Source organism: Saccostrea cucullata, unplaced genomic scaffold, assembly GCF_032062105.1.
Source record: "Saccostrea cucullata isolate Sc308-1 unplaced genomic scaffold, CSIRO_AGI_Scuc_v1 ctg5030, whole genome shotgun sequence".
In the NCBI taxonomy this organism is placed as follows: Eukaryota; Metazoa; Mollusca; class Bivalvia; order Ostreida; family Ostreidae; genus Saccostrea; species Saccostrea cuccullata.
In genome coordinates, this window is record NW_026929335.1 from 1 (window position 1) to 16,225 (window position 16,225).

General features: G+C 33.9%; 1 protein-coding gene and 1 long non-coding RNA gene across 3 annotated transcripts; one reads left to right on the forward strand and one right to left on the reverse strand.

The window, feature by feature from the left end:
- Nucleotides 1-6,325: 6,325 nt before the first annotated feature.
- Nucleotides 6,326-8,313, reverse strand: LOC134280516 (medium-chain acyl-CoA ligase ACSF2, mitochondrial-like). The gene is given in 2 exon segments (XM_062762932.1): nucleotides 6,326-7,888; nucleotides 7,891-8,313. Coding segments are annotated over 2 exon segments (1,686 nt in total). The 5' UTR covers nucleotides 8,144-8,313; the 3' UTR covers nucleotides 6,326-6,455.
- Nucleotides 8,314-12,462: 4,149 nt separating this feature from the next.
- Nucleotides 12,463-15,823, forward strand: LOC134280517 (uncharacterized). 2 transcript variants are annotated; one of them, XR_009994920.1, is made up of 4 exons: nucleotides 12,463-12,554; nucleotides 13,692-13,778; nucleotides 14,148-14,234; nucleotides 14,891-15,823. It is a non-coding gene; the product is annotated as an uncharacterized LOC134280517 (long non-coding RNA). The 2 variants fall into 2 exon arrangements; XR_009994921.1 differs by having other exon boundaries at nucleotides 12,463-12,550.
- The last annotated feature ends 402 nt before the right edge of the window (nucleotides 15,824-16,225 follow it).

The window sequence follows — 16,225 nt, forward strand, 5'->3', positions numbered from 1 at the left end:
AGAATTTAAAGCATATATTTAAAAAATGTTTTTATACATCTGGATCAAAAAGTAACCTTTGTTTTTTGAAAGGAAAAATCAAACGCACGTTCGTATGCCGAGAAAAAATGTTGCTGACAGAGTTGGTAGGATGTGCTGGTGTTAAGATGAGATATTCCAATTGTGATTTTAATGACTACATTTTTTTTTACACATCTTTTTGGACATTGAAGAAAGAGTAACGTACATTTCAAGCTACATTTCTGAATAAAATCACCCTCTACTTTATCGTCTTGTCATTATTCCATGTATTATAATTTGATTAAAAAAAATCTGGAAACAAAATCTTCAGATACTTTCTCTCAAAGGAAATTGATAGAAAAATTGTTATCTTGAACTTCATTTTTTAAAAAATCAGAAAGGCATTTGTGCCCTTATATTGAGAATGGGTGTACGGTGCTCCTGGGGTTACTTTAGATCTGAGATAGCTTTGGTCCAAATTCATTTCTGACACCTCCATGATCTCACACTTATTTCCCAAAGATCTGTGCCTCGGCACAATTTTTATGTACAGGAATTTAATCTAAGCCTTCGAAGGTAATACTTAACTATGTTTCCTGTTATATTCAGTATGGAAGCCAAAAGTGTCGAACATTGAAAATTGTAGAGACATTGTAAGTTAAATATAAAGCGGTTGCGCACACTTTATGCACGATCCCACAAAATCAATCTTAATTTTTTTTTAAAAGAAGATAAATCGTGAAGCTTTTTAGGTGTTCGAAACAAGGTAAAATGATTTTTTAAAAAGTAACACTTTATGCACGATCACACAAAATCAATCTTAATTTTTTTTTAAAAGAAGATAAATCGTGAAGCTTTTTGGGTGTTTGAAACAAGGTAAAATGATTTTTTAAAAAGTAATGTTTACAAAAAAAAATATAAAGATGATAAAGACAAAAATTGATGTCAAGATTCAAAGATTATGGGGGTGGGGAGGGGAAATGAGGTAATGGCAATATAAACTTTGATTCTGCTATAGGTTACGGAAAGGGTTAAAAAGACATTGATACCAACTAAACAATCATTTTGAAAACCATCCTAAATTACTGTAAAACAGTTTTTAAAAAAAACTCATAAAATGACGTCCTTTGAGTCTGTTTGATAATGGAGTCACTTAATCGCGTACCAGATCTATACAAAATTTTGAGAGCTTCAATGATGACTTCGACTCTTCTTACAAATTTTATTTGAAATGAACAAATATCTTTTGAGTTAAATGAGTTTGAAGATTAAGAAAAAAGAGAAAAAAAATCAATGATTGATATTATGACCTTGTCATGAAATACAATCCATCATTAAGTCGAATGTTCACCGACATTTTTCACACAGATCGCTAAGCCATTATTTCACTGAATTTTCTACAGATTTTTTCTGTTTGTCATATTAGGGAAGGAACACACGGCGGATGTGACTGGTCAACAAGGGATGTTTACTCCTCCATGGTACCTAATCCAGCTCGTATGTTTATAGAGGTTTGTGTTTTTCTATCCTTTCAATAGGCAATTGAGCTTGACTTACATTCTTTATCTACAAATTTCACATTCAATTCATTTGAATAATCCAAAAACTAAACTATATCCTCAACAGTCAATCAATTGACCTCAAAACTGGTAACTTAAACTATTTTTTGGGAACTTTTAATGAGACATAATTATAGATTTGAATGACTGTCTTCAAATAATATACTCAAGTTTTGAATGCTTGATCGCATTCTCGTCAACAGTTTTAAGAGTAAATAAAAAAGACACTTTTTTGGCTCCCGTTGTTTTTTTAGTGAATCATAACTATGCTACACATATATAACATGATTCTGTAATATATTTTTTCAAATGCAAGCAATTTTAAACAGACGCCTTACAGTGGCTAAAATTAAAATTTGATACGACCTCCAGATTTAATGTGTGATGTGTCTGAGTTGTAAAGTAGGTCGAAGAGCAGTTGCAGAAATTTTACTGCAATCATTGCAGCAGTTTTTTCGTGTTTATGTTAATGGTTTTATTATTGAATTTTTGTTCCGTGTTTTATTATTCACATGAGGAGAATGGATGTGCGAAAATATAGAATACAATCGATATGTACATCTTTTCTTTCTTGTTTCTTTTTTGTTTCTTTTAAAATGCTTTAGATATATGTAGATCGTAAGATATGCAATGGAAAAAAAGAAGATATTAAAACGCAGAGTAAATGCCCTATTTATATTTTGTGAACCGTTTAGACATGTACCGGTGTTACAGAGTAGGATTTTTCCAATAGTCAGCTTTCCCCTCGCAATAACCTAGATTTCCCTCGAGGGAAAAGCCAAAATCCCCCTCTTTATTTCTAATACATGTTATGTATCCGACTTTCTTTGATTGGTTTGGAGAACATATACTCATATACTACATGGATTTCAGCAACCGCATTTAAAGTCAGCATTTTTTTAAATTCTGTGGTTGGAATAATGATCATGTTGACAAACACATTTTATTGGCTGTATTTTGGCTGATGTTTTTCATACCAATTGATAGGTTTTTGTTCTTGTACTAAATTTGAATACAAAATATTCCGTTAAATCAACAAACAAGAGGCCCATGGACCTTATAGGTCACCTGAGTATCATGTAACAACTTTCCAACTGTTTTAAACCAGAGGCTATGAAATTCATAGTTTTGAAAGAGGCACCATTGCTTATCATAACTATACACTTAGCATGCTTACTTTGGTTTCTTAATCCCCTTTATCAGTTGTGCACCCCATCCAACAGGAAACGCTGACCCTGTGCAACTTCTTTCAAAATTTTGGAAATTTTATAAATTTTATTTCATCATGTTGTTGATTAATACCAAAGTGCAGATTTCAAAGAATTAAATTATTTTAAGACTATGTACCCCCCCCCCTCCACACACACACACACCAAGTACCTCTGTCCCAGGGGCTCAGAAATTAACCATTTTGGAAGAAGCAGCTTTCTTCGTCATAAATATATAGTAAGATCATTGGCTTAATACCCAGGAGCAAAGGAAAAGATTTTCGAAGAATTCATGCATCTTTACTATATAATCATTAGAGCCCCGCCCTAACACAAGAAGTCCTGACCCAGGGTCCCTGAAATTCACAAATCTCAAAGAGGCATCCTTCCTCCTCATAACTATGTGCAAAGTTCATTGGTTTAATGACCAGGAGCAGAAAAGAAGATTTTAAAAGAATTGATGCATTTTCAATCAATAAAGCCCCACCTTAACACCAGGACCCCAAATCCAGGCGCCATGAAATTCACAATTTTGGAAGAGGCATCCTTATTCAAAATAGCTATGTACTTGGTTAGTTTATTTAATGCCTACGAAGAGAGAAGAAGAATTTCAAAGAATTTATGCATTTTCACTATACATGTATAATCAATATAGCCCCGCCCATTAGATTCACAATTTTTGAAGAGGCAGCCTTATTCAACATAAATATGCACTTGGTTAGTTGATGCCCGAGAACAGAGAAGAGGAATTTCAAAGAATTTATGCATTTTCACTATTATATAATCTATATAGCCCCACCCTAGCGCTAGAACCCCTGACCCTGGGGCTATGAAATTCACAATTTTGGAAGAGGCAGTCATTTTCAACTCAACTATGCACTTGGTTAGTTTATTTAATGCCAAGGAGCAGAAAAGAAAAATTTCAAAGAAATAATGCATTTTCACTATATAACCAAACTAGCCCCACCCTAGCACTAGAACCCCTGACCCTGGGGCCATGAATTTCACATATTTGGTTGAGGACTCAATGCTAATTACAATCATACCAACAGTTTGACTGCTTGATGTCCAGGAGTAAAGAAGAAGAGTTTTAAAGATTGCACTAATTTTAGTGGTTTTTGCCCAACCCCCAGGCCCAAGGGGGGGCAGGAACCATGAAATTCACAATTTTTGTTTCCCTTTGCTATTAAACGCTCTATGCCAAAATTGGTTGAAAATGGTTCTGTGGTTTCAGAGAAGAAGCTGAAAATGTTCAAATGTTAACGCACGACGAACGACGGAGTTTACTCAGGTGACCTAAAAATGTAATAGAAATATCATTTATCTTTAATTTAGCTGGAAGAACATATCTTTGTACTTCAAAACTAATAAACTTTCATCGAACACTATATTCTACAATAATACTCTCTCTCTCTCTCTCTCTCTCTCTCTCTCTCTCTCTCTCTCTCTCTCTCTCTCTCTCTCTCTCTCTCTCTCTCTCTCTCTCTCTCTCTCTCTCTCTCTCTCTCTCTCTCTCTCTCTCTCTCTCTCTCTCTCTCTCTGTGTTTCCCGTTTCCATAAATTCAACAATCAGAAATATATTTTGTTTCTTTTTGGATTTTGTGAATGCATACGTGTAAATATATATGTAAATATATGTACTTTAAATAATGTTTATATGCTATGGATTGTGAAAATTAAAATGCATGCCAATGATAACAAAAAATTATACAATTATCTCATCTTGAAAAAGTACCACGTGTTGAACCATTGCGGTAACAGAGAGAAAAAATATTTACAGTCAGGTCCACATCTGTAACGCCTCTTTTGCATCACGGAAAACAGCGCGTGGTAAATGGCGCTTGTCATCAGGGAAAGATCATCATATTGAGTCTGTGGTATCCCATCCAAGGAATCTTTTAAACAGACAAAAGAATAATTCTTTACTTGTTTTCCCTTCTTATCCAGTGAACGGGCTACAGCATTTCCGTTATGAGGACGTAACGTTTATTTATGTTGTCAACAGACATTTTTCCTTTGTAATACTCATAAACCTTATATACAACATAAAGAACGAGGAAAAGTGCAAATACCATGTAGTACATTTTGACCGTTTATCGTCCTTTCCTGTCAGATAAGCAACTCTGAACGGAACAAGTTCAAGACAATTTGGTTATATACTGTACATGTACTAAGAAAAGTGGGCTTCATATTTTAGCCACAATTCCTGACCCTGGGGCAATGATTTCACAAATTTTGGGACAGGGGTCAATGCTTATTACAATCAAGCCAACAGAGTCGCTGCTTGATATCCAGAAGTAAAGAAAATGATGTACGAAGGACGATGCACAACGAGGGACGAATCAGATAGAAATAGGTCACCTGAATTAATTCAGATGACCTAATATGGAAATTTCAAATTTTCTTGGAAGTTGTTTATTTTTTATTCTAATATAACAATAAGCTATTTGTGATTAAATCTCCATATCTACCAGTATAATTATTGGTAAATCACAAATTCCAGCAATTTTAAATGATAAATTTTGAGAATTTTTGTAAAAAATCAGAATTTTTTTTTTTAACTGCAAATCACCAATGATAATGCAAGTTCCCGTTTTATTGAAAAATAACCTGTCTATGACGTCGAAGAGCCCGAACTTTTATTTATATTTGGTGGGGAATGATTGTGATAAGTGTTTAAAAGTGTTGATGTTATTGAAATTGATGAAATTTGTGATTTCAAACTTAAAACGGTTTATTTTAAAAGCTTTTGCCAACAATTTATTTATAAATATGAAAAATAAAATATGTATTAAATACTTCATATGAGTAGCTATATAGAGAGAATAATATATACCCTTTTCCATATCACACCTTGTATCAGCCCGAGACACCAATATCAGCCAGAGGGCCAAAGGCCCGAGGGCTGATACAGGATATGATGTAGAAAAGGGTATGTTGTATTATGTTTATTACATACTTAGTATAAATACAGTACACATTACGTTGAGAAGAAAATAAGAAATAATCATGCACGGACTTCTTACATACATGTACACGGTCTATTGTCTTATATGGTTTGGGTTTGTCTCTACTTCTATTTCAAATGTGTAATTTGAAAATATCTTTTATTTGTCAAGTAGATTATCCTTACATTCTAAAAGTTAAAATTAGGAAAATATGTACCCCTAAAATATGTGTATGATCACAACTACTGTTTCTTTTTTTAAGTTTTAATGTACTAGGGGTGTGATATTGATCCGTATCAGCCCCACAAATCCATATCAGCAAAGAACGTCATATTGTGACGCCAGACATATCGCATATGCAAAAATCCTGTATTTATTATTAAGTATGCAATAAAATAGTATACAAACTAACACGTGGCAATTAGTATGAAATATGTCAGATAAAATACTACCCAGAATTATTTACATTTCAAAGATCGTAGATCTTTCGTAGTACTACTTATAGAAAGGTTGTGGAACACACTGTAACATCAACCTCTTTGTAAGTAGTTTGTCTCGGTTTAATTTTTTAATACCATGCTCTTGCGTATGGATTCAACTGGGAGAAACATGACCATATGCGTATGTATGTGATTACTACATCAATAAAATATGTACAGCTTTGTAAGAGTCTTTCAAGTCTAGTGCATTGGTTATTCCTAGCTATTAGTATCTTGTTTTAGATCTCGTTTACATTTCATTTAGGCTTGTTTGATGAATGGTAAAGAAACGCTCTTTGTCATCTTCCTATCGCTTTTACCAGTTGAAGTTTTCGGTAGCTTCTCGTGGAACACGATGTACTTCGGTACATAAATATGTTCCATGAATATAGCTTCCTCGGAAACATTGAGCTCTTGTTTGATAAAATCTTTGAGGGATTCCTCAGTCAAGGTCACCCCGTCCTTTTTAACAACAGCTGCACAAGGAATGTCGTCAAAGTGTTTTTCGTCTTTTATGGAGAAGACTACCACTTCCTTAACACTGAGATTCCTTTTAATAATTTCTTCGAGAAAGGATGGCAGAACCTTAGCTCCAGAGATTTCCATTACGTCAGATACTCTGCCGAATACTTCAAGGCAACCAGCAGAATTAATATGTCCGAAATCGTCTGTTTTATACCATCCAGCAGGAGTAATAACAGCCGCGGTTTTTTCAGCTTCATTGATGTAACCTGGGAATGGTAAACAACTGCGTGAAAGCACTTCTCCTTTCGATCCAAAGGGAACCATCATTCCGTCCTTCTCTACAATTTTCATTTCCACTCCAGGTAACGGCGATAGACCAATGTATCTGTCATCAGGCGAAGTATACAGCTTTCCAGCTATAAAACCAACTTCTGTTGAGCCGTATATAACAAAAAGCGTGTCGTATCTTTTCCCGATGGCTGCCAAGCAAGAGGCTGGAACAGGCTGACCTCCTGTGATAACTGTTCGAATTTTCCAAGAAAAATCTCCTGACATCAGTAGTTCCATCAGGAAAGGAACGACAATCATGGCGACTTTGGGCCTTGTTTCCTCTATAATACTTGAAGTGTATTCCATAGCTTTTGCAATACTTGAAAAAAGAAGGGTGTTCTTCTGGGTTATAAGTTTTCCTCCTCTTAGAAAAGCTATGCTCGGGTATCCCCCTAACCAGTAAAATGGCCGATCATTATACAATGAAAGCTGTCCATCTTCTTTGTCATCCCAGCCAGCTGCATGCAGTAGATTATATGCAGATTCAACAATACGGTGATGACTATATTGTACAGCCTTTGGTAACCCTGTACTCCCGGATGTCAGAATAATAGCACACGTATCATCTGGGTCTACTTCTGGTAACTTGATATTCTCCTTGCTATAAACATCTTCTATTGTAAAACATGCCTCTGAAGATTGCAGAGGTGTCTGTAACACAACCCATTTTACAGATGGAATATCGGAGCCGACAACAACGCCAGTTTTGGGATCCACTTGTAGGAATTTTTGACATATTTCCCAGTGAACGTCATTGTCTCCAGGATCAAAAAGTAGCAGTTTACATCCTCCGACTTTGCTGATATTTCTTTTTATGCTCTCTCCAGATTTGTCATGAAAATTGAAGTGTAAAGGGCATGCTCCTGCAACCTGTGCACCAAACGTACTCACAAGCCATCAATAGTGTTGTTTCCACGTATTGCTATTACGTCGCCCTTATTTATTCCAAGCTGCAAAAGTTCTTTTGCCAGCAATACTGCATCCTGGTACAGTTTTTCATAGGTGATAGAAGTTCTTGGCTTGCCAAAGTTATACAAAACACACGCTTCTTGTTCTGGTACTACAGTTGCCCACTTTTTTAATAGTTTAGTCAGCGTCGTATACGGTGCTTCGGGGGTTACTTTAGATCTTAGATAGCTTTGGTCCAAATTCATATCTGACACTACTATTATCTCACACTTATTTCCCAAAGGTATATATGTATCTGTCTCGGCACAATTTTTATGTACAGGAATTTAATCTTAGCCTTCGAAGGTAGTTTTACACTTCTTTTACTTAGTTATATTCAGTATGGAAGCCAACAAGTGTCGAACACTGAAAATTGCAGCTGATTTTTAAAGTAAATTATATAGCGGTTCTGTATATACTGTATGCAAGATTACACTAAATCAATCTCTAAATTTAAAAAAAATAATAAATTGTGAAGGTGTATGTTTTAAGACTGAATAAAAACGTAAGAAAATTCATTAAAAGTCTGCCTTACCGATAGACAAAGAATATTAAGTAAATGCCTGTCTTCAAGGTTTCTTTTTTTTTACATCTGCTATCTTTATTTTAAGCTATTAGTGATTGTTTTAGAATTCTTGCAGGTAATTTGATTCTTTTTAATTAATGTTTACAAAGAATAATAAATATTATAAAAACAAAAATCGATGTCAAAATTCAGGTATTATGGAGGATGAGAGAGTGGTGATTGTAATGTAATTAAAACTTTGATTCTGCTATAGGTTTCGGAAAGGGTTTTAAAAATATTTATACTACATAAACAATTATTTTGAAAACATCCTTAGTTACTGTAAAACAGTTTTTAAAAGAATACTCATAAACAGACGACCTTTGAGTTTGTTTGATAATGGATTCAATCGCGTAGCAGATACAAAATTTTGAGAACTACAACGATGGCACTTCTCGTAAACCTTCTCGGGTGTTTGAATCCTACAGAGTTTATTTGAAATGAAGAAACATCTTTTGAGTTAAATGAATTTGAAAATTAAGAAAAAAGAGAGAAATATTAATGGTTGATACCATGATATTTTCAGGATATATATTTCCTACGGATTTTGTCTGTTTGTCATATTAGTCAAAGTAACAAACGGCGGATGTGACAACAAGGGATGGTTACTCCTACATGGTACCTAATCCAGCTCTCATGTTTATATAGGTTTGTGTTTTTCTATACTTTTATTAGAACTAAAGTATGATTAACATTCTTAATCTTAAATTTCACTTTCAGTACATCTGAATAATTCAAAAATTAAACCATATCCCCAACAGTCAATCAATTATCCTCAAAAATTGATTTGTTAAACAATGTTGTCTGTAAGTATCTATTCCTGAATTGAAATATTATTTTTTGGGAACTCATTATGAGTCATGATTATAGATTTAAATGACCGTCTTCAAATAATGCGCTCAAGTTTGAATGCTTGATCGCATTCTCATCAAAAGTTTTCAGTGTAAATAAAAAAGACACTTTTTGGCTTCCGTTGTTTTTTAGCGAAGTTCAACCATAACTATGCTTCACATATAAAAAGATTCTATCTGGGTTTTTTTTAAAATGCAAGCAATTTAAGCCAACGCCTTACAATGGCTTAAATTAGAATTCGTTAAAACCTCCACATTCAATGTGTGATGTATTGTTATATAGGCTTGTCTGAGTTGCAAAGTGGGTCGATGAGCAGTTGCAAAATACATTTTACGCGTTGGGGAGTTTTTGTAGAAATATTACTGCAATGATTGCAGCCGTTCTTTCTTGTTTACATTAATGACTTTATACTTGAATTTTAGTTCTGTGTTTTATTCTCGATAAACCGCCACCTTTTGTAACTTAGAAATCATGGCGGAAAAAAGAATTTGGCGATGAATTGAATTTTCTATCTTTTAGGAAATTAGACGTAGAGTTATCGTTCTTAGAAATACCATTTAGCGTTTCTATTCTTATTTTTACATGTACATGTATATATAAACATATTTCTAAATTTGAAAATACTTCAAGTAATATTTTAATGTAAATTTCGCTAAAACAAAATAATAAGTTATGCAATTAAGACAATTACATGCGTATGCATGTCAATCTGCGTGTCTGATATTGAATCAATGCTGGGTCGATCGTCGTGATATATTGCCTATAGTATGTAAAATGAGTTCTTGAATAAATTCATTGTTTATGACATTATTGTTAACGAAATGTTCACAATTTCTGACTTATAATTATTTTTTTTAGCAAACTTTGCATTGCTTTTAAAAGCAGAGATAATCAAAATAATATTGTTATCGGCGTACTTTACAACGACCGCTTTCGTGGCGAAGCCTTGATTAAATGATTCTATTAAACAGAAAACAAAATTATTTTAACAGTCCATGTTAAAATTATTGTTTACTTAATTGCTAGTACCTTGACTGGCTTTGCATGCTTTACAACAGGATAGCGCCAATTAACCGCGCTTCACTGACTACATCCACCTGTGGCGGTATTATCGAGATAATTGACACTTAAAAATGGACGTTTGTTTTGAAAACAGGGTGGCAGATGGCGGTATGCGAATTTGGCGTTATAAAGAGAATCTTATATAGCAGGAAAAACGTTCTTGGGAAATCAAGGCGGTATTGCGAAAATGGCGATGAATCGAATGGCGATAATTCGAGAATTGACTGTACATTGTACCGGTGTTACAGAGTAGGATTTTAATACTAACTAGTCAGCTTAATCCTCGCAATACTATAGAATAAAATTTGCCACCGAGGGAAAAGCCAAACCCCCTTCTTTATTTCTAATACACGTTATGTATTCGACAAATTTCTCTGATTGGTATGAACATACATATTGTAGTACATATACTCATAAAATAAATGGATTTTAACAACCAGCATTTTTAAAAATTCTATGATTGTAATAATGACCATGTTTACAAACTTAAATTATTGGTTGTATTTTGGCTGATGTTTTTCATACCAATTATTTGATAGCATTTTGTTTTTGCACTAAATTTGACTACACAATATTCCGTTGATCAACAAATAATGTAGTAAAAATATCATTTTATCTTTAATTTAGCTTGAAGAACAAATATGATATGTTGTATTGCATATCTGGTTAAAAAAACTTTCATCGCGCACTATCCTCAAAATAATCTCTCTCTCTCTCTCTCTCTCTCTCTCTCTCTCTCTCTCTCTCTCTCTCTCTTCTATAAATTCAAATTTCAGGTATATTTTTTGTATCATTTTGGATAATGTGAAAGCGTAAATAATTATGTAAATACTTTAAATAATGTTTATATGCTATAGGAGTGTGAAAACTAAAATTCATGCCAATGATAGAAAAAAAAACTAGATGCGATCTCGTTGCGAGCAACGAGAAGGTCTTCCGTCCGATTTTTCGATAAGATGAGATATGATTTTGACTATGATTTTTGTTAAAACATTATAATAATAAGACTTCTCTCATGTGATTTAATTTTTTGATTAATATAACATTTAAAAAAGCCTATAAATGAAAGTTTCTTGGCTCTTCTGGGCCCTTAATTTAAGGGGTCACACCATTTACCTTCATATCAACTAATAAATTTCCATATTTGAAAGATTTTATTTTTGTTCAACAACTATTAAGAAATTTCTTTTCGTTATGTAGAATAGAAATATATAGGGGCCAGCCCTTCAAGTCCTTAATGGGGCCGTTTTGAGAAATTTGAATTGTTGTATATTGTTTAGAATACGATTCTGAACATCTTTTATTCAATACTACTTATCAAAATTTTTCTCCCTTTAGAGGTATAAAGAATCAAATGATTTTGCATTTTGGCCCCTGGTGGCCCCTTGTTACGTAACATAAAAATGTATGATCATAATTTAACAATATGGTGTTGCAAATTGTTAAGAGGCCGTGTCAGTAACCATTGAGTATTGTATATAAAGTGAGTGGAATGTGAAAAAAAATATTTTGCTTTAATATTTGGGTGCATGGAAGTATAGATGAATGTCCCTTCAAACATGAGTTATTTGGGTCACATCTTCCTTATCTGATTTTTAAAGTAAATTATATAGCGGTTCTGTTACCATAGCAACGGTGATTTTAATGCTTGAAAAGTGTGAAATTTGATTATTGATAACCCTGTCAAAATTAATTACAGAATCAAACTATGTTTTTCTTAATTTCAATATATATGGAAGATTTAATTTTTCCCATGTTTATTTTAAAGCATTGGGGCCTACTTTGCTTTGTTTCTACCAAATGCTGTAAAATCAACATGATTTTTATAAATATTTTACACGAAAACGCAACCAAACTCTATCATAATCATACATGCAATAGAAACTACGAGCTTTGAAGTTATGAATCCAATAATAAAAAATGGTAGTTGGGTACTCTATAGCAAATAATTTAATTTAGAATGTACCACAAATATGAAAACGCGTGAACGATTATCTCCCTTTTGTGGAACTCTCCTGCTGACAAAGAACAGAAAGTTGCTGTTGCAGCAGAAGTCGGAGAAGAAAAACACCATGTAAATATGTATAAAGCAGGTCTTGTGCGGTTACAGAGGACATGACAGCATCAAGAGTTTGTAGGTGACTGAAAAGTACTATATATAGTCCGAAATATCTGACGTTTTCCTGGCTTTTTAACTATTTCTATATTTTATGTGCGAGGAAAACGCCATAACCGGCGCCTTTATGAAAACTGGGAATTCCAAGCAGAGGCGGCATTCTCGGGTGTATTTTCGATACTTGCAATTACTTGTCAAACTCACAATTTATCAGTAGTACAATGCCTCTAGTACTTACCAATATAGTTTTTATGGTTTGTTTGTAAATATATTATCCATGATCCGATGGAAACGTTTTCTCTGACTGTCGAGATTTGTTTTCATTTCGTGCGTTTACAAATTAAAAAAAATATACAAGTCCTGTATCGAAATGATGAGTGATTATTTTCTTTTCATTGAAATTGTCAAGTACTAAAAGCATTGTGCCATTGATAAATTGTAACAACGGCATTTAATGCGGTTCCCAGGTATGGGAAATCAACTCTGACTGGAAATGACGAAATTTCCAGTTTTCGTAATGGCGCTGGTTCTGACGTTTTCCTGGCACAGAAAATATTAAAAAAAAACAACTGAAAAATGCCAGATATTTCAGACTTATTATTTAGAGCATATTCATCAATCACTGATAAGGTCAAATTGGTAGATTTCCAATCGTGTATGTCTGCATATTAGTGTTCTTTTGATAAGTAATACTTCAAACAATATTTCATAAAAAATTCATAGCCATACCCGCATTATCTCAGGTCTATCAATATATATTTTTTCGGAGAGCTACAGTTCTGCAGCTACACTAAAACAAGATGACAAAACTTGAGGTTACTAATATTGATTTGAAAAGGGAAGGGAAACTAGGATAACAGACTCAACTCTGGTTTCAAAATTTGCTCCTGGCCCTTAAAGTGGAGGGGAGGGGAACCAGGATTTATAAATTTTAACTACAGGAAATTTTGACTTCCCAAAAAAGTAAGGAGTGGGTGGGGTGCTATTCCTCCTAAGCCCTTGATCAGGTTGGGCACAATTTCTGAATACGATAATTCTGAAAATGTGAGACTAAATTGGAGTATCCCCTTTGTCCAGTTTAATGTCTTATATCATATCCCAGTCACTATATATGCTATAGGCTCAAGTAAGTTTGTAAACAGGTCTAAAATATTTTCAGGAGAATCATGATGATAATCAGTTGCAATGTGAACTAACAAATAACCATGAAGTACAAGCAGATCCAATTAATGTGAAACAAATAAAGGTTTGTATTAAAATTTTTACATGTACTGAATTATTATGCCCAAAGAGCATGAACATATTTTTGTTTGTCCTTTCTGTCTATCTGTTGTCAGCTTTAACCTTTACCATGACTTTTGAACTGTGAGATCATATTTTGTATACATAATCCACTAATTAAGTTCTTTTAAATTACACCAACGTCAGTAACCTTTAGATCTTGATCTTTTTGCTAAAACTAGCTTTTCTATATTTGTTGACACTGGGGGCATACTGTTTCACAAACTTATCTTGCTTTAAATTACTTTTAGCATCAGCTTGTTTATTATAAAGAATCAGCAACTATATGCAGTAGGGTCATGTAAATTTGTAAACAGATATGAAATACTTTCAGGAGAATCATGATGATGATGAGTTGCTATGTGAACTACCAAATAACCATGAAGTACAACCAGATTCAAAGCATATGGAACAAATAGAGGTTTGTACTGAATTTTTTACATGTACTGAATTGTTTAGAACTACTATGAGCATCAGCTTGTTCATAAGAGCCCAGCCTCAAAGAGTACCAGTAATCACTTTGTTCATCCATTTCTTTGTCGAGAGATAACTCAAATGCTATATGTCCTGGAAACTTCAAACTTGAAAGGATTGTGACTCAATAACTTAAATCCATTTGACCTATGAACTTCATATTTTAAACCCAGACAAGAAGCCAAAAATGGGCCCATATTGCTCACCTGGTCTTCTGTCAAAGGTTGTTAAAGACTGATATCATGAGGCACATTTGTGTCATGTAAGCTGTGCTTTTGAGGCAGGTATGAAATGCATTTCAGATAAGACAATTTCATTGAAGTCTACTGTGACCTTAGCATTGAAGTTTGACATTGAGTTAGGGTCATGTCACACCACCTTATCATTAGGAGCATTGTATACCAAGTATGAAGCTGTTCCATGAGGTATATAGAAATACAGACCTGAAAACTCCATCAAATTTTACCTTGACCTTGACATTGAAGGTGTGACTTTGGCTCAGGGCTGTGAAACACTGTCTCAGCATGAGTAACATTTGTGTCAAAATGAACTTGTTTTAAATGAAGTTGTTAGTTGGATTGATTTTGTATCTTTCTTTTGTAGGTGGAATCAACTTCAGACGACAACTTTTCCAAACACCTTGTGAAAGTCAGCTGAATGCCAGGATTCTCAAGAGCATGAAGATAGTCCATTACATAGAAGGAAGACCTTGATTATGTATCTTGATGCCATTGGTGAAAAGGCAGAGGTCTAACACTGACTGTGAAGAAAATGACTTGACAGCTGAAGGGAACATGAACAATTTGAATCAGATTTCTGATATGGCTCTTAAAGCAGTGAACTAAAAAACATTTCCTTACTAAGTTTAAGATTTTGATATCCAAGTTTTTGGAAGGGGGATATAGGAATCACCCTGTTTGTTTGTCCATCTGTCTGTGGACAACACTTGCATTATACTGCTCTAGCTCTAGTTGGTTAAAATAGATAATATCTAAAATCAAATGTGTCATACTTCTTGTTTACTGTGCATAAATGTACTTTGAAGAACATATTGTATAAGTAGAATTTTTAGCGAGGATTTAATTTTGGCATTATTAGAGAGGGTGCTGACATCGCTAAAATTGAATATTGCTAAAAATTAATGTGTTATTATTTGTAATAGCTTCTTTAGTAAACATTTTAAAATCGCTAAAATTACTTCTGGCTAAAAATAAAATACCAGACTTTGGTAGAAATCGCTAAATTTGCATCTCGCTAAAATTTCCACTTATACAATATGTTATTATTTCTAGCAAAATATTTCTGTAAAATATTTGACTGTACACTTCAGAAAAAATTCAGTCTCAGAATCAGGTACAAGATATGCTGTAATGGTGCCTAGTTGTGTCGCCTGCATAGCAAGGGGACTCTTAGGGATCACTTCTCCATTGTCTGTCAGTCTGACTAGCTGACCATCAGTCTATCTGTCTGTCACAATTTGATACGTCATTCCTGAGACACACATTTTCAATGGAAAACTCTTGTTTTACGTTCATATCTGTGATACTTTTAGTGAGCATTGATATTTGACCAGTTGATTAGTCTTTGATAGTAAAATAAGATAAAACTTGAAATATAAAGTTGCTGTAAACTACATTTTCACAGGCCTTGCTGATGTTAAGGTTTATTTTCATTTGAATAAGTATAAGGTCGTCTTGTGTTTAACAGACACGACTTCTCATTATACCCCCTGTAAACGAAGTTTGGGGGGGTGTATATAGGAATCAGCTTGTCTGTCTGTCTGTCCATCCGTCCGTCCGTCTGTCTAGCTGTGCAAACAGGTACGGTCCACATCTTTCTTACGGAGGAACATTAGAATCTACTACTCCATACAAAGATTGCTCATGACCTAAGAGTGTGTCATGACCTTGACTCAAGGTCATTTGGGAAGTTCAAGGT